The 23,638-nt window shown below is 44.7% G+C and overlaps 1 protein-coding gene across 4 annotated transcripts in view; it reads right to left on the bottom strand.

The window, feature by feature from the left end:
- Positions 1-1,572: 1,572 nt before the first annotated feature.
- Asap (ArfGAP domain of ASAP) overlaps positions 1,573-23,638 on the bottom strand; it is a 30,246-nt gene continuing 8,180 nt past the window's right edge. For 3 of the 4 annotated variants that reach the window (XM_089570439.1, XM_089570440.1, XM_089570442.1), the window contains 18 exons: positions 22,445-22,609; positions 21,911-21,958; positions 21,719-21,758; positions 21,485-21,533; positions 20,918-21,096; positions 19,099-19,232; positions 18,223-18,311; positions 17,131-17,311; positions 16,161-16,249; positions 15,140-15,323; positions 14,373-14,489; positions 13,769-13,898; positions 11,022-11,258; positions 10,387-10,432; positions 10,176-10,249; positions 9,113-9,369; positions 5,923-5,967; positions 1,573-5,459 (listed from right to left, as the gene is read on the bottom strand). In XM_089570439.1, coding sequence (XP_089426565.1) covers positions 5,238-5,459; positions 5,923-5,967; positions 9,113-9,369; positions 10,176-10,249; positions 10,387-10,432; positions 11,022-11,258; positions 13,769-13,898; positions 14,373-14,489; positions 15,140-15,323; positions 16,161-16,249; positions 17,131-17,311; positions 18,223-18,311; positions 19,099-19,232; positions 20,918-21,096; positions 21,485-21,533; positions 21,719-21,758; positions 21,911-21,958; positions 22,445-22,609 — 2,286 coding nt within the window. In that variant the 3' untranslated portion in view covers positions 1,573-5,237. The remainder of the gene's footprint in view (positions 5,460-5,922; positions 5,968-9,112; positions 9,370-10,175; positions 10,250-10,386; positions 10,433-11,021; positions 11,259-13,768; positions 13,899-14,372; positions 14,490-15,139; positions 15,324-16,160; positions 16,250-17,130; positions 17,312-18,222; positions 18,312-19,098; positions 19,233-20,917; positions 21,097-21,484; positions 21,534-21,718; positions 21,759-21,910; positions 21,959-22,444; positions 22,610-23,638) is intronic. The other variant, XM_089570441.1, reaches the window with a different exon arrangement.

Raw genomic sequence — 23,638 nt, 5'->3', positions numbered from 1 at the left:
CATCCAATTGGTCCGCCCGACTGCACCCAATTTATCCAATGAATGTTTGCATGTTTGACGAAAACGGTAGAACTAATATGGTACTTACAATAAGAGCTATCAGCATCTTAGCCTAATAAATTTTTCTCATCACCTACACCACCACTGGAGCTGAAATTAAATTAATTAACTGCGCTCAGTGGGCAAGCGTCACTGGCCCCAGCATGAGAGCCTAAAAAATTGGGTATATAAGTTGCAGCAGAAGTGTGTTCTCTGGATGTACATATTGAGCTAATGTATGCTACTAGTGCCTGAATGTGCAGTGTTGCTTGTGTGTGATGCATGTGTGCATGTGTGTCTGTTGAGTTTGATTTCCATAAAAGCATGTTAATTTCAATTCCGTAGAAAAATGTTGATTGGAACTAGGCAGAGTGTCTTCCTGCAGTCCTCATAAATCAGTTTTTGTTTTTGCACATTACAATGTGTTAAGTTGTAGAAATATTTATCCAAGATCCTAGAGCATATTATTCAAACATTTAGCTACCTTTCTCAATGAACGTAACATATTTTGTGAATATTTTCTGGGTGAAATAACTGCCTGGCCTAATGAGTCCAATTGGCTAGTCCAGTTGGATCCAATTGGTCGGGGGCTAAAAACACAACTGGAACCAATTGGTTCCAATTGGGAAGTCCAATTGGAAGCAATGGGAATGTCCATTTAGTTCCAATTGGAATGTCCAATTGGTTCCAATGGTTTTTTTTTGACTGGGGAATGCTAGCGACCACCCTGGTCGATGGTTATAAGTGTAAATAGTTGTAAATAAACCCAGCTTGTACATTTCCGCAAAGAAGTTTGTCTACGTTTCATCTCCCTCCTGCAACGTGTCGCGCCCAAACGGACCCCCATCTCCACCACCACAAAAGAGGAAGACCTGAACCCGAGTCTAACTTGCCAAGTCAAAAATTTTGGGAAATGAAGATAGCCCTTGATGACATGTAATGTTTCAGTACTCCTCTTACTTATCGGTTACTTATCCTGTGTCTAGCCTGACACCATTTGGGATCACCAGACAAGGCTGAGATAAGCTTTTATGCCTTCTCTGCTAGCGTAATCTGAGCTCTTGCAGACACAAGTGTGTGTATTGATTGGCAGTGAAGTGCAGGGGGGTTTCCACTGCACAGAAATGGTGACTGCTAGTCTTTTTGTGCACTGTACAGTTCTGTATGGTCCTTTTGATATTGAGAGATATGCATAGATCTCTTGAGGTTAGAAAATTCCAACTCTTATGCAAACTAATCGTTACTCTATTTAAAAACATAGATATACTAAGTCAAGAATGAGGATGGAAAATGCTTATTAATATGCTATGTTTTGCCTTAGGTTAGTCTTGGCGCAGAACACGAGCAGGGAAAAAATATTTTTTGATTTCTGGATTTATGAACAGCCTGTTTTACATTACTTTCACGAGGCGTCCTGTGTGCATCTTCATGGTTCTTGCTCATTGCAGTTGGTGCAAATTGTCAGTCTTGTCGCTGCCATGCGTTGTGTAGCAAGTGACAGAAGATTGTTGCAATGGAAAAGGCAAATGGGCATACTGCTGATTCCCGGTTTATTGTAAATTCACAAATACACAACGTAGCTTAAACAGCATGCTCACACTACCAGGGACACGGGCGGGAAAAAAAGCAAGGGTGTCTCCACATGGCTGGTCACATATTGAGAACCAGATGTGTGGGGCACAAGTGGATCTAGACACATGCACACGCACGGGACTCAGAAAGGCATACATTTAACTGTGGCTTAACGCAACAGCAACAATTCCCTGAAGCAGTGGGGAATAGTAGATGTGGGTAAGTGTCGCACACAGCTGCTGATCTTTTTTTTCGGACAAAAAAACAAACACAAAAGTGATGTGAAACATGTTAGTCTACAAACACCTTGCAGTGAAAAAGTGCAAATCTTCAGACGTGGTAAATGCTTTCTCGTGGAGAGGCAACACAAGGTTTCTTCTATGTACAAGGTCCTCACAAATTCTGCATATATAAAATCGGTTTGGCAGTAGCGTTGTATAATATATATGTATGGTGACTGTGCAGGAAGGGGGTAAAACAACACATTCGCATACTTATTTCATCTTTCTTTGTTCAGACTAGAATGTTTCGTACTTGTACTTGCATCACAGTTTTTTTTAACAAGTTATATCACTCGCACTACAGTCAAAGAGAAGGGTAGGATACTCTCGCTGGGATCGAGGACACTACGAGGAAAACTTGGTTAAATGATCCAACAGCTCGGCAGAGCTCATCTGTGCAGAGGAAATGGTGAGCTAACAGAGATTATACTTTTCATTTGAAACATAGAGTGCAAAACAAGGACGTATGCACTAACACAAAGGAGGAAAAAAAAAAAAGCTACACTGATCACAATCGCCATACTTCATCTTTCTCTTTTTGCTGGAAAGCTCTGATGATCGCACATTTTCTGCTCTGCTTGAACAGGGCAATGGAACAAACACATATGCTAACTGCGCTTCATTATGTAAGGTACATCTTCCAACAACTTGCAATCTATTTTGGTACACAGCCTGCAAAGGAGGCTCACACAGAGTTGTCTAACTGCTTTTTTCCTTCTACCTTCTCATGAACCAATTTTGAAAGGATAGCAGGGTCAGGAATGAAAATGTTCCCAATCTCTACTGGTAAAAATATGGACATGAAAGTGCCTTTTGAGAACAAGGAGTCTCTTGAGCGAAATCTCGCCGACAAACATGATCAGCTTGCAATGTACAGGGAATTGTTATACATTTATGACAGAAAGCAAGCGGCTCAAATGACTGCGCCGGAAAAGTAAAGTAAAACAGAAAGAAAACGAAAAAAAATGTTATTCTTCCAATGTTTTCAAGATTGTAACAGCAACAACAGTGGGAAGTGCCAGCCAGCATTGCAGAGATCAAAATTTCTGCAGAACCCTAGGCAAAGCAAACAAGCGAAGTTATCTCCTTTACTAGTGTTGTTGCTTTCTCTAAGCTGGAATAAAACTGTTTACCTCCCTGCTCAGCGTGGAAGTGCACAGCTATTATCCATTTTAATTCAGGTGATCCAGAATAATCTGCCAGCCAGCAATGCAAAGTGAACACGCAGTGTCTCAGGTATTGAGGGATGCTTCCTGCACATCCTGTCGGCTGAGGACAACATTCACTTCTCTGTGCACACAGCTAGTCCCTGCTGCAGGGAGCGTGAAACATGGTGAATGCTCCGCAAGTAAGCTGAAGAAGGCAACAGAGCTGGAAGTACAATGCAACAGACAAAGGGGGGGAAAAAAAGCCATAAAGTTGTCACAACACTTAGTTTGCTGGAAACACCCTGTACAATAACTTGACTAACCATCACATCCTTGAGCAGTTTGTTTATAATTGTAGTACTGCTATGATAAGATGTTATCTGATAATCTTTCACAATGACACTATGTACAACACGCCTTGTTCTTTGCCACTGCTTTCATGTTTCGTTGGCACAAGACATTTATTGTCTAGCACGGTGCTCGTGCATCAAATATACATGTGTCACGAAATTGTATGTCTGCCTTAATGCAGTTCCAATATTAGTAAGTCAAAGCATCAATACTGCTTTCAAAAGTACACATTTTAAGTCTGTGTATATCAGTTGAAATGACTTGCCTGCAAGGTGAAGGCATAGCTTTTAACGGTGACCTGTCCTTCAAAAAGTGGTTCTTACACACTATTGAACTCATTCTCAAAAGTAGACAAGGAGTGATCAACACTGCAGGCTTTAGTAATCAATTGCCAGCTACGTTCAAATGTTCAACATGTGAACGCTCAAATACATCAAAAAGAAATTAATAAACATAACAATCAGAAATTCAAATTTTCCGTTATACAAAACTATTATACTCTCAATCAGATCAAAGATCCATTGCCATGGTTGCAATGCCTCTAATAGCAAAAAAATATACGCACTGAACAGAAATGCAGCATCAAAGCTTTCAATATGAATTACGGCAATCACTATATGGGATCAATCTAAAAAAATTAGCAAAACAATGCAAACTACATCTCACTCTTATAGCACTGTTAAAATTGAAATAATTCTACCTCTCACAGCATGACTGTACTGTGACAAAAAATACAGAATGTGGAAGAATAATGCGAAGACTTTCGCATGCTCGTAAGTTCAGCCACGGAAAAGTGGTCACAAGTGCCCGTTCACGTACGGCTTTGATCGAACATCTACATACACAGCGAATGCTATGCTCCACTACGCATATGGAAGACACGCTATAATAAAATGGGCATGTTTGTTTGGCTTTTCATGGAAAAAGGCAGAGGCGTTACTCGTGGTGCAACTAAATCACAGAGTAAAAGAAGTGCGCAGTTCGTACAACGGTGCAACACGCTATGAACACGGTGAGAGTTTTTTCCACACTGCTGTCATTTCGGCCGAGAGCTGAAGAGCCTTGCCCCCATGTCACAGCAGGCAGAATCACACCTGTGCTCATTCTGTGCACCCCCTCAAGTTACTCGACTGGATAAAATAACTGCTCGTTTAGTGGCTGGACTCTGAGAGAACTATAGTCCTATCACCTACCTTGACGTAAAGGGGCACAATTTTTTTTAGCTGAAAGCCCGAGAAAAAAAGCAGTGGGTCACATGGTATTGCAAACCTGACTGCATGAGGAAACTCGAGAATTTCGCAATCAGCTATGACGAAAATCGGTGGCACCTAGCAGCCGACTCATTGTAAGCATATACAACTGCAAATCACCGCAAACAGAGATTAGGTTTGAGAAAGTTGTATATAAGAAGACCACTAAGGCATGGTCAAGCTTAAAAATTAACAAAATTAATTGATTATTACATAACTATTCTTCTCAAGTCATATTAAATAAATACGTTTGGAACCCAAGTCGGTCCACTGTGAGGACACGGTGAATTTCACTAGAAAGCAGCTCTGCGTCCATGTGTCCAAACTGCCCTTTGGCAATTGAAGAGCCGCTGGGACTAAGTGCACGCTCTTGGCATGAGGTCAAGGTCTTCAGCAGCTCAGCTAAGCACAGGAGGATTCAGTACCAGCTGCTGAACCTGCTCAAAATTCAAGTCAAGAAAAAAAGAATCTGACTAATTGTAAAACAGTAGATGCAAGCACAGGTAGCGCGTGCTCCGGGGGGGAAGCGACAGAAAAAAAAAAAAAAACGGAGAGAGAGAAAAGTGGTGGGACTAATCTCACTCGGGAGCCATCCGCTAATCGGACAGCATGTGAACAAAGCTGGTTGGGAAGACACCCCTGCGCTGCGGTTCGCCCTCAATCATTCCTTCCATCCACTGGTCATCCTCGGTGATCTCGCTGATGATGACGATGATTTCACCTTCGCTGAAAGACAGCTCGTCCTGCTGGTCGGCACAGCAGTCGTACAACGCCCGACAGCGACGCCTCGACTTTGGGGCCACCCGCTCACTGTTGCACTGCGTTTGGAGCGATCAAGAAGAGAGGGGAGACATTCGGGTGGGTTCCAATTGCATCCCGGCATGGCAGTAGAAAGTGATGCAATTCATCACTTTCTACTAAGAGAAGTCTTTTGCAGTATAAACCCTTTTATGAACAATGGTTCATGAGCAACCTGTGCTGACTAATTGACTGCTCACCTCTAAGGATGAGGAGGTTTCTTAGAACTCCTTGAAAGCCGGTCGCGTTTCTCAAGATCAAGAGTTTGCCGACCCATGTGTTAAGTTGCAGCTGCAGAGCCAATTGTGCACAACGTTTGCGGCGTGAAACAGCGATGATAAAACAGTAACATCAGCCCAAAGTACTGCTGCAGTCCCAAGGCACACAACCTCACGCCGTCCTATCTCTGATTATCAGTCTTGAAAAACGGCCTATAAGCATGCGTATGTCAATGAAGCTACCACACTACAAATTTTCACTTACTTGCTGATCACCCTGACCATCCGTGGGTTTCCTTGCGGGGGGAATCTGCAATGGAAATTACAGCAATGCTCACTTGCACAAAATCTGGAGGCTATTTATGGGCTCCATTCATCATTACAGCTACGGAGTATAGACTGAGATCATGCTATGGAAATTTCTTTGCTAGTTTATCACGTTAAAAACTTTGGGAATGATCCATAATGTCCTTTTAGGCTACTATATACCTTATTTACTTGCACAATGAATCCACCACCCCACTTTTGTGGCTGAAAATTTACTTTTATTTTTTAAAGCGCTAGCTTTTCTTAGCGTTCTCCTCAGTTTCATGCCACCTCCAGCGCACCAGGATGCTGCTGATATCTGATAACATCACAGAAAGTTTATCTTTTGCGGATGAGAGCTTCTCCAGAGATGGCACACTAATCCTGCTTGGTGAACTTGGCAGAGCCACTGGAGCATCGAAGAGGAACATCATCATCATCATCAGCCTGACTACACCCACTGCAGGGCAAAGGCCTCTCCCATGTCTCTCCAATTAACCCTGTCCTTTGTCAGTTGTGGCCACTGTATCCCCACAAACTTCTTAATCTCATCCGCCCACCTAACTTTCTGCCGTCCCCTGCTACGCTTGCCTTCTCTTGGAATCCACTCCGTTACCCTTAAGGACCAGCAGTTATCTTGCCTTCGCATTGCATGCCCTGCCTAAGCCCATTTCTTCCCCTTGATTTCAACTAGGACATCATTAAACCGCGTTTGTTCCCTCACCCACTCCGCCCTCTTCCAATCTCTTAACGTTACACCACGAAGAGGAACATAGCAGTTTAAACCAGAAAGCTATAAAACATCTACATGAAACGCTATGGAGGAAGCAGAACCTTCAGATCCCGAAGTGATTTGGCAGGATCAAGATCTGGAGTTCACATCACACACTCATAACCATCCTGCGAGTAAATACGGTACTCTGTGCACGAAGCTGGATGGAGATGATGTGCATAAGATGGGGCTGGCCTGAAAGCCTGCGCCTTGGCTTAGGCTGGTTGAACCATGTTTCGACAACCTGGGCTCAGGTCAAGCCTCGGCTTTGCATGTGCCACACCAGGCCATTTGTCGGGCCAGGCCACGACCAGAGGAAACAACACGGTGGTGCGGAATCACACAGGCGAGACCGCATTCGAAGGTGGAGTGAAAATCCTCTACAAAGGCAAGCATTTAAACACAGAAAAAGACAATGCCACAATGTTGGACACACATTTCCCTTTCCCAAATCTGATTTCCACTCAGGTGAGTTAGTGAAGCATTTAAACCATGGCCTACGCTGTACAATCAAGCAGAATACAAAAGGTGACAGCACAAAGCACTGTCTGCTAACTGAATTTTATTTTTGACAACAAAAAATCTATACAAACCACATCAGCAAAAGTAATCAAAGTGATGAGATATTGTGATCATAAGTTAGCCTATTCTTGAAACTGACAGGAATGGAAAGTCATTTGGCGATGAAGCTGCCGACTGAAAACTTGTGCCCTGAACACCCAACCTGGCAACTTAAGATGCCTCTATGACTGTGAGCATGATGCCACTTGTTCAGAATCGGTTAACTGCATCATACCACTGCACTTCAGAGACTGACATGTAGGCCGGACAGCCAGAGATGTTTGTTTATTTCCCATTTGCATGGTATATATGTTCACTGTCACAAAATTCAATTTAAATGGCAGTCAGTACTCAGCGATGTTGCCTTGCTTGTCTATCACTCTATTTCTTGCTGTAGCCGATTGTCCACAAACAGTGCCCGGAGCAGGCCAGCCCATGATTAGCCCGATCCAGGCTTGGGTTCGGAAATGTGGCCTGTGTACCGTTCTACATGAAACCAGCACACAATGTTAAGCTGCCATAATGGCAGTGATTAAATGGCCCATTTTCATTCATGTTGCAAAGATTTCCACCCTGACCTTGGTGAAGAAACAAGTCACAGTAAGGGGCCACACTGATTTTAGCATATCGCACCAGGTTTTAAGAATCAATGAAAACTGATGGAAGAGGTATTCTGGTGACACCTACGAGAGTCGATAGTGAATAGTCACGTGCTGAGCAATATGCTGCAGTTTGTATGACGTGTGACTTTTACAAGGAAACTGCAATTAAAGCTTTTTAAGGGCCTGTATGTAGGGACTACTTTTCTTCACAATACACATACACAAATTCCACCCTCACCACCTGTAAGATATGTGCTACATGCAAGAAAGAACTGCTCTGATATGCAACATACAACATGACGACCACTATCCTTAATGCTCAGGCACCTATGTCTCCAAGGCCTAGTTAGCTATAGTGATTATGCCAAAATGTTGGGACTGTCACGTCTATTGTTATGTTTATCTTTATGGGGTTTAACGTCGCAAAGTGATGATATGAATATGCAAAGTGATGATGTGATGAAGTGAAGAATAAGAAGGACGCTGTAGTGGAGGGCTCCGGATAATATCAACCACCTGGGGTTCTTTAATGCGCATCGACATAGCATAGTACATGGGTTTCTAGCATTTCGCATCCATCGAAATTCGACTGCCGCAGCCGGGATCGAACCCACAATGTCTTTCGGGTCAGCGGGCAAGCACTATAACCACTGAGCCACTGCAGCGGCTTCCTCTGTTGCTATGGTTTTACGATAAACTTTTACTCAGTGACAACTAGCATGAGAGTGCACTCTGCACTAAATGATTGCGGGAACAATGCAACCACAAGCATATGCTAATCTAATATCAAAACAGAAACAACAAACATTAAACTGAGCAAATAAGAAATTGCTTGTAAATAAGAGCTGTGTAAAACACAACGGACAAGAAAAAGGTGGTACACGATGGACAGGAGCGCTTGTTTGTGCCTTCTGCACTAGTGATAGGCCAGAACAAGCTGTAGCACACTCATAGATCTGGAAGGTGCAAGAGGACAAACAATCCGGAACCGGATCACGGTGCCGTTCAGCCTGCCGCGCTGGCCGAACCAAACCGTCTTTAGACAGGCCGACTGAACACAGCAAAGCGAGCGCACACAAAGCATGGGCATGGCAGGGCAATCAGGCAGGCAAAGAGAGAGAGAGAGAGAGCTCGGAGCACCAGCAGCAATGGCTGGGCAAGCTGGCATGCGGGTTGAGGGCAGAGAAGGAGATAGAGAGAGATGAAGCAAGAACCTTGGCAGCAGAGGGCCGGGGACAGAGTCCAGTGTACCAAAGGTGAACAAGGGCGTGGCCCACCTTCCGTGGTGGTGGCACGGGCACCTCTGCAGCCGTGTTGGGGCTCCCGGACAGCGTTGCTGGCTGAGGCATCTGATCCAGCAGGCAGAGGCGGCCATTGCTGCCGCCGCCGCCACTGCTGCTGCTGCTGCCACCACTGTCAACGTGCTCCCCACTCCTGAGGACACTGTTGCAGGCCAGAGCAGCCGATGCCACTGATGGATGAATGAAAGAGGGAAGAAAGGGCTGAAGCTTCGTGCACTCACTCATGTTATCGAACCTGTCATTATTAGTATCATTATTAGTCATTATTAGACATTCACGGAATGAAACCATTGTAATTTTGCGAAACAAGCATGCACATTACTGAGAGAGTAGCATTTCAGCAAGTTTCCTTTAGTACACATCGCCACTTGGGAGACAAACTGATCAACAAAAAACAACCTCTATCCGCAGAGAAGTTTTAGTGTGAGCAAGGAAGTGACCACTGATAAAAGATGCAGGCCATTGGTGCGAAGCTGTTCTTTAATGCCATGCAGCATTGTGACAAGGTATATATAGGTTCCATTCATTCTCAGATTTGGCATGAGGCGCCTTTGTGGCAACCCTGTATCTTTGCAGGCGTCATATTGTTGCTAAGGTTGAAACTAAAAGCCAGAAGTGAGGGCCAGGTTTTTAAGCAAAAGCAGCAATTCTCCTTTCTCTATGCCAAACCGTAAGCTGCTCGCGGCCCAGAAGGCACTGCACGAGTGGGGGGGGGCTTCGAAGCGAGAGATATTAAACACCGCGACACGCATGAGGGGTGGCCGCATGCTTTTGACGTTGATGATAATGGACAGATAAGCAGGTGGACATTTGATATGAAATTTCGACTCTCTCAAAAAAAATCAGCCGAGACTTAGATTTTTCCCCGCATAGTGACCCCTCCCCCTGAACTTATGTCAACCTTCCTGAAGAAAAAAAAAAAAAAAATGGGTTCATCATGAGTAAACACGGTATTATTTGAGATGACTCTACTCACCACCAGGCCCTGGAGCTGGTGGTGGAGGACACTTGGGCCGCTGCAAGGTGCTGTAGTTAGGCCGCTCCTCCATTCTGGAAGCAAGTCAAGACAAAAAGCTTTTGGCCGATCTCACATGGAAAAGTACACATAGCACACATACAGCCATAGCAAAGCACCCGTCTTTTTTTGCTGAGGAGTAAAAAAAATGGACTGAAGAACAAATACTTACCCTTTCAGCACATCTGATCCCTGGGACAGGTTTTGTCGGGAGGAACCTATACCACACGAGAAAAAACAAAAAGCGTATCTGTACTAACTACTCTTTAGTGGCCATAAGAGCTGAAATTCATCAGCAAGGCAAGTGCACAAAGGTTATTGTGCTAATTTGACAGCCCTGTCAAAGATGTGTTCTGAGGACATGATACAACACTATATCCTTGTGCGCACATTAATGTCATTCCTGCATGAAACACAAAGGCGAGCACCCACTAGAGATAGCTTCCATAGAGTACTTGCTCGAAACAACAAAATATGACCGAGAAGGCACAAGTAGGAATGCAGAGTACGGAATGAAGTTTTGTCGGACATGCACTAAATTTACACATGGAAACGGGGTGAAAGTGTATGTCAGACGAGAAAGTAGGCTTTTCTTTGATGAGCATGATCACCTTATGAGTGTGCAAATTTTAGCTTTACATAATGAAACTTTATTAATGCATTACTGCATACGGGCAAGTGCAATAAATTGCTCATTAGTTTGGGCTTGGAATCGCTGATGAACTGAGGGATGATTTGAAGCACTGAGTGTCTGCCAGCTATACTCCACTCCTCCACATGAAAAAGAACCCCTTTCTGGGCACTCACTCGATCCGAGAGTGGAGTGGTTGGAGGAGCTGATGTCGAAGGAGGAATCGACCGAGGAGCTGGAGGCCAGGTCTACAGAGGGGTTCCGCTTGTGCACCAGTCCCAGGGTGCTCTGAGAGAAGCACGGGTCTGACGGGGTGCGCGAGTGACTAGACGACGACTGCAGGCCGCTGGCCGAGGGCGGAGGCAGGGGGGCCGCACGCTTCTTCATGGAGCCATGCGCATTGAGGCCTGGAACTGTCAACAGATGGGGCCAGTCAAGCCTCAGACGGCAGGGACATGGCATGACTGCAAGCCAGTGCTCTGCCTCGTCACCGTGTCGTATCTGTGCTCCGTTTTCGACACTCTGAGAATTCAGATCTGTCAATCAACTCGTAGAGGTACGCTCGCTTTGGTGACTTAGCTAAGTTGCTAACTAGGATCCTCACAGCATCCACAATAAATGACACTATACAATTTTAGCTGTAGCGAGACTCTCTTCTGTATGACTATGTGCCGTGCTATTTTGCAGCTCTGTAACATTAAAAAAAAATCGGCCTTGAACCTCTGCTTGATCCAGTTGAGAACATAAATCACTATCAGCCGCACAATGTGCAAGCAAGGGCGTGCTGGCTTCGATGAAAGCAGAAAGCGATTTGATATATATTGTATTTAACTTGAATGTCGCACGATTTTATTTTACCAAATACAGAAGTGAAAAGTCACCCCTTATAATTGAATATTATGCACCGACAAAAGCACACTATTTTCATATTTACATGCAAACTGGTTGATGCATCACGCAAGTTGGACCCTAAATTCAAGACATGAAAAAAAGAAACAAAAAAATTAAGTTAGAATGCCCATTTGTCGACCAACAGAAGCTTCCAGCCGCAAATATTTATGACTAAGGCGACTGGACTTTTTGCTGACATCAAACTCACCTGCTGCTGCACAATTTTCCGACAGCTTCCCGCATTAGATGAAAACTCATTCAAACGTTGCAGAAAATGGTCACCGACATTTGGGAGGCGTGACTCTCCATGCGGTTGAATGACCAAGAGAAGCTTTGTTTTATCACAGGCCCTCTAAAGCACTCGGCCGACGAGATGACGGTGCGGTGGGACCCTGTGCTCGTCTATGTATTCGTCTTATCTGATAATCTTTTCCGCAGCTCTCTTGAAAAAGAAGGGCCGCTTGAAGCCTTCTCATGATAACAGTGGTAGCAACTGACCTACTGTGTTAAGGCTCGAAGGCAGCTTTCCTTATGAAGACAAGCCATAGAAAAGCTATTTTCTGAGGCGCACTTTTGTTCGTAAACCTACACCCACCTTTCCATATATTGCAACCTTGTTTCCTGCATTTCACTCGTGCACATTTTTTTTTCTTTTCACGGCCGCAAACTCAACCCTCGCGTCACAGTCATGGTAGCTCTACATTAGAGTAAATACAGCAGTTTCACAGCTGCACAACAATATCAAAGTTTAGACACAATACGCTGGCCAAGGCAGAAAGGAACAAGCACAGTTGTGGGTACTCTCTTCATAAAGAGTGAAACACAGAATTTTGGAAAGTGAGCACTGGGTGCAGTTATTTCAAGGAAACCTCCATTATACCTTTGTGGTCATGAGTTCCAAAAACTTGTCTTTTTCTTTTGTTTATGTGTGTGCACTTTGTGCCAGTGAACCCTGTGAGCCACACACAAAGCTCAGCTTTTAGGAATATACAACATCGAAGCATAGAGGATACTATCTAGCGTATAAACGCGTGTAAGGGCCACACTTTTTTTCCAAATTCGAGGGCCAATTTTTGGAGTGTTGCCCATGCACGCGATGTGCGAAAAAAATGAGCGGCATTTATTCTACATTCAGTCGTCACTTGCAGGGTATTTCGACTCTGAGCTGGTGCTGTGCTCTGGCGCACGCTCATCCCAAAAGAAGTTGTGCAGCATGTCCGCTGTCAACGCGTAGCCGTTGTTCCGCACTTCCATCACATAGCAGAGCAGCTCTTCTCCAAGTTCGGGAAACTTGCACGGCTTGCCTCGGAAAGCGTGCCTTTTGCAGCTTGTGTTTCTCAATGCATTTTTTTGGTTGGACCATCATCGGACGCACTCCTTGACCACGTCGAATTTCCTGCCCGCCACACGCTTGCCGTGTTCGAGAGCTAACTCCCAGCTGTGTAGCAATTAAGGTGCTTGCCCATCGTACTAAAACTGCAACGCTCGGCAGCAGCACGCGAAAGCCACAACCACCACAACTACGGCGAACACGCTAACACACCACAAAACTGGAGCTGGCAGGACTGATGTCGCTGTGGATAGCGGGAGGTCGCAGTGGAGGAAAAAGTTGATGGTGATGATGGACAGAACTTGGAAGCTCCTGTGCGCATGTGTGGCCTCCGCGATCAAGCACATCGTTGCTTGCAGCCGGAGCTGATCGCGGAGGCTGCGGTGCGTGCATTTAGAAGGCTATTCCCGCCTGGGTCATGGAAAGTTTGGGTGTGACCCTTACACGAATTTATTATTTCTTTTAACATTTCCTTTGGGAAAACGGGGTGCGGCCCATACACGGGTGCGGCCATTACAAGCGTTTCTATGGTAGGTATATCTGCAATAGATTCTGAAACACAGCCGGCAAGATAATGAGAATGCTTGCAGCAACAGCCCAAGCAAAAGCGCATGTGTCACCCCAATGGCAACAACAGTGCTACTGGCACATCCAAGATGGAATGGGTGATAAGAACTGCCAGATAGCTGAGTTGCCACTCACTGACTGGCTTGCGATTCTGTGGTGGTGGAGGCGGTGGTTTGGGACAGGGCTGTGGGCTTGCAGATTCCGGGCGTGTCGACTCGTTGCTGATGACGCTTGAAGGCCGGGATCTTTTCCAGTCTGATGTGAGCTGTGGAACCGGACAAGACACTTCCATTACATGAAGTACCATCTACATTCCAGCTGGCGTGCCAACATAGTTACAGATACAGGCAACTTACTACTCAAGTCATCAGTATTTTGATGTTGGGCAGCCTGATAATATGAGTCAACCATACTAGTTAATAAAAGCGGCAAGGATTTGCTGTACAGTGACTGGACTAGCGCACTATTGGTGAGGCCTTTTAACTGTTTACAAAACCCAAGACATAATACTAATTAATCACTCCAACTTCCATCAGACTGATTAAACAATGTTTTAAAGTTACCATTACTTTGCTTATCATCCACTAGTCATACTACAGTTACATAGCCCAAACCTCTATTTCATGCTTTTCTTCCTCCTGGAAAGTGCAGCCTAGTGCATCAGTGAGAATTAACATGATGCCATACATTTAAACAAACTGTTCTCATAGCAAACAATTGGTTGGGACAGAAAACTCACGCGATCTTCTGGATAGTCATCATCGCTGAAGTCCGTCGAACCATCCTCTTGCGTTAGACCCCAGTCGATGTTGACATTCTCGAAAAGCGTTTTCTTGTTCTGAAGTGAGTGCTCAATCTGTCAAGACAGCACAACACAGTATAAACGGTTCATTTACCAACACTTGCATTTTGTTTACCCCATAGTGCTGGGCCATGAATACACTGACAACTCCCTCCACCCCCAACCTCACCCCACCCAAGCGTGCGCATAATCACAAGTGCATGCACGCACGCACTTCAGCACCAACGAAGGTTAATGATAAGCATAGATTGGTGTGTTTTCTCCACTCAGCTGCATTATGAAAACAAAGAGCAGATTGTGCACCTACTTCTGACCATAGAATGGGTACATTCTATGAATATATTACACCAAATAACAATTTTGAAAAGTACTGCATCTTTGCATTGCACCTCTTCGCTACAGCACTAGACTTCTAAATGATTGCTCTCTTAAAGATACACGTCTCTGAAAGCCATGATTCAATTCATAGCATGAAAACAACTCCACCAGGTCTTGTCGTTCAGCAAAGAAAAATACAAAGCTCCACCTCAGAGTTGAGCTTCAAGGACCCTGGGAGTGCTACGTTAACTGGCAACCAAAATCAGCAATGCAGCTTGGTTCAGTAACCTCTGACAAGCAAAATGAATTGACCAATTGGCCTCACAAGATTTTCTGTCGTTCCTCAAACCACCATGCTTTGACTCTGAAGCGGGCACACAACATACCAGCTCAAGGCAAGTGTGGTAGCCCCTTTCTTTGGCAAGGTCCAGTGGGCTCTTGTTGTCGGCGTTCTTGATGTCGACGAAAGCCCCACTTCGAAGCAGCAGCTTCATGCATTCTGTTTGGTTGTGCAGTACGGCAGTGTGCACGGGAGTATTGCCCGCCTTGTTCTGGACGTCCAGGCTGGGGCTGCAGGCAGCGAAAGGGGAAAGAAGGATGAAGACATCATGTAGCACAACTCACACGAGGCACATGCGGGAAGTAGCTTGTGTAAAATTTCAAAGTAACACAGATGCTAAACGTTTGGCTGCGTGATCTTTCTTGTAATCATGCACAGGATATTAGTGAACATGAGTTGCCAAGTGGAATTCGCCTGTGTCAGGCAAATAATTTACAATTGAATTTTTGTTCAATATAAGTTTCAACAGCCACACGGTGGCTATAACATCGATGTTTCTTTAAGACCTTAAATTTACCTTAAGACCATATGGGGTGAGTGATACAGCTCCTCTTTACAGAGGCTTTCTTGCACACAAATCAGCTACAGCAACAGCAATAATGCTGCCAAAGAAAAACTCGCACTGCATCAACGGTGGCGAGTTCGTCAAAACCCAGGGTTAGACGGAATCCCGTTCGACGAGAAAAATTCACAGCAATTGGCAAAAACGTACTCTCGCCAAACTGGAAGAAGAAAGAATGAGGAAAAAGAAGTCCAGGTTTCGGTGAGAGCAACTTTCTGCTAATTTCCCAGTTATTCTGAACACTCCAGTGAACAGCAGCTGCAAAATGCTCCAATGCTCCCTTACTTCGGTTTCTGGAAACTTCCATCACCTGCTGTAAACAATGATTTGAGGTATTCTGGATGAATACCATCAAGTTAAACTGCACCTACCATAACTGTTGTTTAGGAAGCACTTCCAGATGTCACTTATGAGCTGATCACCGGGAGCAAACTCAGGATCTGAAGGCACAAATAGGCACTACAAATTCTGCTCACAGAATGGTCAGGGCAGATAAGGGTCATACCTGTTTTGAACAAGGAAGTCCACGATGTGAAGGGAGGTGCCGTCTTCTTGGGCAACTGCCACGTGAAGCGCTGTGTCTGCCGTGTTTTTCTACATTGCAAAAGCACAGCAGCCGGTCAGATCTCGCGCTTCCCCGAGACACCATGCAGGGACACGTGTCCCAGCAAGCCTCAATTGTATTCCACTTCTACGCAATGCTCCTACACAATGCTTCTGCACTAGGCTGCATAAGGTTACACGAGGCACACTGCGCCAGACAAAAGGAGGTTTCGTGTATAGTTTTGATAATGAGCTCACATATGCCCTATACTCCATCTGATAAATTCCTTGTAGCACTATGGAAGGTAGAGACCGCATCAGACAATCTGGAGAGGGCGGTAAACATGTTCCTCTGCGCTTCGTTGTCAGTGAGTTGTCTGCTCACAGTGTACGCAGATATGGTCAGAAAAGAGTATTAATGCTGTCTATGTACCATAAGCGCATGCACATTTACGTACTCTAAACGCAAGCTTGCGGGATGTTACACCATTTGTCACATTCGCTTATTCAGTTCGACGTGTGCAAATGCAGATGCAACGATTAACTCAGCCTAGTGGCGTCATCTGGTTGTTAAAACAGAAACCATTTTTGAAGGGAGTCTGAAACATTTAAGCTCAGACAAACATTTGAAGGCTTCAGCTTGCAGTGTCATGTCAAAACAGGCTTGGCAATCTAAGGTTACACAACCCAAACCGCCATCTGTCTAGAAGCTTAATAAAAGAAAAGAGAATGTGCAAGCTATTGTTTTAAAGCCAATTTGCAGATATGTTTCTTTCTAGTAGCAAGAATTTTCTTTCTTGCTAGCATCAGTTTGCAGAGCTTTCTTCTTCATGTCACAGTTTTTGCAGCGTTACACCACAAGGAAAAAAGAATGTGTTTCATGCTACAAATGCACTGCACGCACGACAGAAGAGCTCAACGAGGCAGCTTACGTAGTTTGGAAGCACTGCCGTGAGAATGGCCCCTTCCGCAAAGGCCTGTAGAAGCTGGTAGAGGTGCCTGGCCGTGACAGCATGCTCCAAGTCGTGCAGAAGATCATTCTCGTCCGAGCAGGTTCGCATGGCAAACTTGCGTTCTACGTACTTGGCCCGTATGAATTCACATCGCTCCTCCCTGCGGGCAAAATGTGACCGAGTGTTAAAAGCTCTCCCTTTTTTAAATGCTTTCATTTTAGTGTCCCAAAACATTGCGATGTAAAAAACAAATAAAAAGTTGGAGGACGCTTAAGCTTCGCCTTTATGAGTGGAACACAACAGCGTGTCGCAGCCTGCCAGGGAGTCCGCGGAATGCCCTCGCCCACTTGGCGCGACGCCTAGCTCGTTGGACAAATCCCTTGGAGTCTCTAGGAGGCCTCTCAACAAACCCGATGCCACGAACGCTAGCATAGCTTCCGCACCTTGGACGTTTGCAGCGTTGTTCGCCACTCACCGCATGATTCCTGCATCCCCGCGTGGCCCCACTGCACTTGAAAGAGACGAGCGGGAAGCACTGCCGTCGCGTGCTATCTGTTGGGGCAGTGGCGTACATTGCGAGGAGGAGGATGAGGGAGTGGGTGCCATCTGATGGCGTTACATGCATGCTAAGTGAAGAGGGGATTTTTCGCTCATGGCCAACGGCACCGCCAACGACACCGGCTTTTCTGCGACACGGGGCCCTTAACGCTGTCACGTTAGAACTGGCATCGGTACAAAATGCAGATTGGTACAGGACTTCTGATGCCCATTAAACAGTCCCTAGCAGTCGGAAATCAGTCCACAGCTTCCCACTGTGGCGTGCTTTATTGGCACACAAAAATCCAATAATCCCAACCAGTTTTGCTCAAGATCCAGCTTTACACATTTATTATTATAATTTGGCAGGACAGTGGTAGTGCGTTAAAGGTCGCAATGGTGGTGTGCCCCTACAAATCCACTATGTGCCAGCACCGAGACAACAAGCCTTATTCAGCCAAAAATGCAGGGAAAATGCATGAATAAGCTATGCAGATAAACGAGTAGGTGGGCAATATACTTGGCAAGACTCACATGGGACTTGTAGGGGTTGGTTTTCTAGACACTGTCATGGTGGCCTCCATCGTTTCGTTGAATCCGTTGTTGGTCATAACTCTTGCCAGCTGAAACAAGCATAACCCCTGGTTACTGCTACAAACATCAGCATGACTAAGTCCAACCAAATAACAGTAATAGTTAGAAAAAGGACACCTTAGGTGGCTCTTGCAGCTTTCAGGGTGATAACACAGCCAATAAGTTTTACTGAAGCTCTCCAGAGGAATGGTACAAAGGTAAGCCTCTACGAATTGAACACAATGGGGTTTTACTGCAGCAGAATTTGAAAAAGCGAGACAAAACCACACAGAACATGCATTGCTAAAATGAAGTACACAGGCTGAGTGGACAGTATTTACTGCACAGACATTTCATACACGAGATATTAATGCATACGAAATAGGTGGGTCTGATACTACAAACGCCTTTGTGTAGCGAAACAGTGATGTTTGGTACACAACACACCATGGAGCACAGCAAACAATTAGGTACAAGCAGAAATGGAATAGAGAGGTCCCAACTTAAACTGATGATGATGACCGCAGTGCCCAGAGTGGCTGCTATGAGGTAGAACAGTACAGGTCAGCCATTAAAGGGCTTGGATTTTCATTTCTACTTTTTGCTCGCAGTGGTGCTCAGTTATACCATTAATAAGGGTGGAAGCTTGCTGACCTTGATGCTGTCTGTCCAAGCTACTGCTAGCTTTTAAAAGGACTCCAAACTGTGAATAACGCTGAAGTGCTGTAGCCTTCTGAGGGTAGAAAAGAGAGATGTAAAGATAAGCTGGAGATTTCAATATGTGCGGCCCCATGGTATACCGCTATCAGTGAGGATAGCCCAGAAACGTTATCTCACCAAGAGTTGTGATGTTCCTAAGTTGTCAAGCGTGAGGGACTGTATCCTGGAGATGTGCACGCCAAGCTCTCGGTGCACTCCTGAGCACTCGATGCAGGTCAAGATGCCGAAATTCGTAGACAACCACGTTGGATCTGTTTATAAGATAAACACACAGTAAACACAGGTGCCAACAGCACGACACCTATGCCCACATTACAGTGCGTAAAAACAAACTCTGTGGTTCACCAAAGCAAGACCTGCTGAATAATACAAAGCTGGAACAGCCGCTGTGGCTAAAATCACTTTAGCTTTATAAGCAACACTGTTTGAGCAGTCTCATGTATGTATTGCAGCTCACATTAGAAATTAGCTGAGGTTTAGCTCTGGTTGAACCGGGCAAGATGTGTAAGCACGCAGCAACTATTTTGCCCGAGGCGAACGCGCATATTTATTCCCCGTTTCCCTCCCGCTTCCTCTCGCTCCACATCCCGACACATGCGTCAAGAGCGCGCGACTAGACGCGCGGTGGCAGCGCAGCGACGGTCCTGCCGCCCTGTGGAGCGCGGCTGGAACAGTTGCTATGGCAACGGCGCTCCATCTGTTTGATCTCGGCCACTGCCGGGAGCTACGGGACGGCTCGAAACCTGGCGCAGTATTGCTTACGCAATAATAACCTGATAATTTTCAGATAACCTGATAAAAGATGGGGCTAAAAGCCGGAACAGCTGCTGTGTCTACAATTATTTTAGCTCTCTAAGCAACGCTGTTTGAGCAGTCTCATGTATGTATAGCAGCTCACGTTAATAACTTGATAATTTTCAGATAACCTGATAAAAGATGTGGCTCAAAGCAGGAAAAGCTGTTGTGTCTAAAATTAATTCAGCTTTCTAAGCAACACTGTTTGAGCAGTCCCATGTTAGTAGTACAGCTCACATTAATAACTTGATAATTTTCTGATAACCTCATAAAAGATGAGGCTCAAAGCAGGAACAGCTGCTGTGTCTAAAATTATTTTAGCTTTCTAAGCAATGCTGTTTGAGCAGTCCCATGTTAGTACTACAGCTCACATTAATAACGTGAAAATTTTCAGGTAACCTGATAAAAGATGGGGCTCAAAGCAGGAACAGCTGCTGTGTCTAAAATTATTTTAGCTTTCTAAGCAACACTGTTTGAGCAGTCTCATGTACATATTGCAGCTTGCATTAATAACTTGATCATTTTCAGACAACCTGATAACAGATGGGGCTTGTGATAAACTTCTCTCGCATTTCATGCATGTTTTAATGTGAAAAATGTCATATGGTGCTTCGAAAGCCAGCGGTTTGGCATTGAATGCTCATTATTAACACTGTATCACAAGGTGATGCCAGTTTCAAGAGGTTAACACCGAACCAGATGCTGAAGTAATGTTTCTGCACACGTGAACTGAGAGTTCACCCTGTCAAGTTCTCAGCATTCTTGACAGTAAATAAAAAATAAGGTTTCCAACAGATCATCAAAGAACCTGCAAGTTTTCATTTTTTTTTTGTGGTGCCAAGTATCCATAACATTGACTGTCAGCTATCTGTCATGTCCTGATTACTGACATCAAAACATGCAGCTATGTGAAAATTTATGCCTAGAAAAATTACTTTCAGAGTTTGTCTTATCATGACACCAGTTGTGATAATGGGTATTTCTTACTGCTTTTGCTGCATCACAATGCTACTCACACAGTGACACCCAATGGCATCCATGTAAAAAACATGCTCGCGTTTTTCATGCCAGCAGTTGCAAACATAATGTAGTAAATCATGCTGCGGAATCCATATCTACAAAACAGTATGATGCGCTGCACCTTTTGTGGAGTTGCAGTCACAGCACCGGTCGTTTCCAGGCAACAGCTGGACTTGCCGTATGATGGACTGCTGAAACTCCAGGAGGCTCTGGTTTCCTGTGCCACCTCCGGCCTGCCCTGGTTCCGTGAATGCCTTGCGAAGGGCCCCTTCTTTGCAATTGACGAGCACTGCTTTCCACCTGTGTGGACAGTTTTAACAACATGCTCTTCAAATAACAGTACAGGCCCCCTCTTTACATTGCCTTTTCTCCCGATTTTGGTACACAAGAGCAGATAAAGAAACCACTTGTGCAGCTCTTTGAATGCAAACGCTTCTGACATCTACATGTCTATTTTCAAAACTTCTATTTTAGTTTAGTTTAACACATCGGTGGGGTGTGTGTACCTCATGAGAGGCGCGGCGATTTCACAGCTGACTCTATGATAGGCAATTTTTATCATGAGACGCCAAGAATGTTATAGCAGCAAAGATTAATGGGGAATAACTTTACGAACAGTTTGCTGAAAATATGTTGGTAAGGCATGTGTCAGCACACCAAGGAAGTATGCCCCAAGTAGATCACTTACGCCTCCATCTCTGCGTCCTCATCGGCTTGAAAGTGGTACGTTCGGTTATCTACAGAGAAAACAGGAAAAGTTAGTTAGTTATATGGAGTTTTAAGGCGCATAAGCAACTGTGGCTATCATGCGCCAAACACATAAAAAAACACATAAAACACATAATACATAAACACATAAAAGAATGCGCAGCATGCATCCGACACTGTCCCCCCCCCCAAAAAAAACCCGATAATTACTCACAGGAAATCAAATCAAAAGACCGCTTCTCTTCTTGCAGGCTCTGCAAGGAAAAGAGAGAGAGAAATATATTTAGTATTATGATACCGAGTACGGAAATAGAATTGTGCAGCAGGCTTAGCGCACATGGGAAGCGACCAGATGCACAACCGAGCAAAATCTGTTAGAAAAAGTGATGGAACTTCCCAAGCGTACCTTAACTTGACACGTGAGGAGATTCAGCTTTGTGGGTGACTTTGTTTCCTGCAGATAAAAATAACAGCTGAAGACTGCAAAACAGGCGTGTAGCTCTTCCTTCCAACAACAAAGCTATGCAGTACCAAGGCATCAGAAACGACTCCAAGCGAGAAGTTGGCGAGATGCATAGGATCAAACAGCAGCAGCAAAAATTGACCAACCTTACATTAACGTTGTAATGATACATTAATTTTACAATGTTAATTACATTGTAGGAAATATCTTAAGTGTCGGGAAATACAAAAATCTTTGTACATTAAAGCATCAGTGTGCATTCAGTGCTCAACAATCTCAACAGGTCTTGCTTTGACCACATTGGACATCTGTTAGTCCAGTAGGAAATCACCATGCATCATTACAAATGGCAGTTTGCCAATAGAAAAAGGCAGTGCAGTGTGCCAATCCGGTAAGTAAAAAACAAACAAACAAACAAACATAAAAACAAAGAGGCTCAGGGAAGTAAAAGGAATAGGAGAATGAAGAGTTACTCACATCAGAGTGCGATATATACAAATAGCCATCCCTGACTTCGCACTTCCTCTTCTGCCAGACACGGCGCATTTTGCCATCAGATTTTTTAAGTAAGTAGCCAATTTTTGTGTAGCCATAATGCTGGTTTCCCTGAGGCTGGTGAAGGCTGTAGCCAACCGAGCTAACCTGTTCCAGAGAGCAAGAGCAACCTGGTTAGTGTCATAACCGAAACGCTGAGTGTGTCAAACAGAGCGGCTATACGAAGCAGGCGATGTTTGCAGTAATGCTCTCCAACATTCACACATATACTAACATCAAATGTCACCTTGATAATAACTTCTTTTGGATAACCACTACACAGGCACTGCTTAAACGGACATTGAAGACAAGTTGAAGTTCGCCTAAACTGATTGATAACTTCGTTCTCATGACAAAGATGCTACTTGGTAATGAAGATGAAGTTTTCATGAGCTAGAAATGGCCAAAAACGAAATACAGGTATCACTGCCACAGGCCGTTTTCATAAGCAAATTGCATGACATCAAGTACTAATTTGTGGACAGATCCCTAAGGCTATAACACACTGCTACTCACTACCAGTCAGTGATCATGAAGCCACTAGTGCTCCCAGTGTCATCATCGATGTCACAAGCTTGAATCGAGTGACAAGAGAAACTCCATTTTCAACTTCAAATTTCTCAGCAATAAACAACTCCCTCGCTCGCATATTTATGTTCGCATATTTTTGGGATAAAGGTTCTGTTCTGAGCATGATGCCGGCAAGTTTGTCCCGTCTTCTATACCCCATCTCGCAACTTGCTGACAGCAGAGTGGAGGCTATCAGTATGGGGCAACAGGTTCCTGACCTGTGTGGTTTGCCCGCAAGAGCATGAGAAAATCCTGTTTGTGGAAGTCGTTGTTTCATGGCAACTGTTTCCAATTCACAGTGCACAAGCTGCGAGACAGAATCAGTGCAATATGCCATTCAGTACGGTTACGTATAAGCCCTAGCCCATTTTTCTTGTCACTGTCCTCAAGCTCACAGTGCAATAACAACTGCACCGGGGTTTTCCCATGTGTGCATGCCACTTCCTGAAAACAGAATTCATACCACCCCGTCCGGCCAAAAACAAAAGTGCTCACAAACGCAAATTTAATAAAAAAAGTTATTTAAAACATTTCACAGGAAACGGTAATTAGCCACTGGCATCATCA

The sequence above is a fragment of the Amblyomma mixtum genome, chromosome 2, assembly GCF_055824585.1.
Source record: "Amblyomma mixtum isolate Tamu chromosome 2, ASM5582458v1, whole genome shotgun sequence".
Taxonomy (NCBI): domain Eukaryota; kingdom Metazoa; phylum Arthropoda; class Arachnida; order Ixodida; family Ixodidae; genus Amblyomma; species Amblyomma mixtum.
The sequence above is the reverse complement of the archived record's forward strand: the minus strand, read 5'-3'. Positions and strand labels throughout refer to the sequence as shown.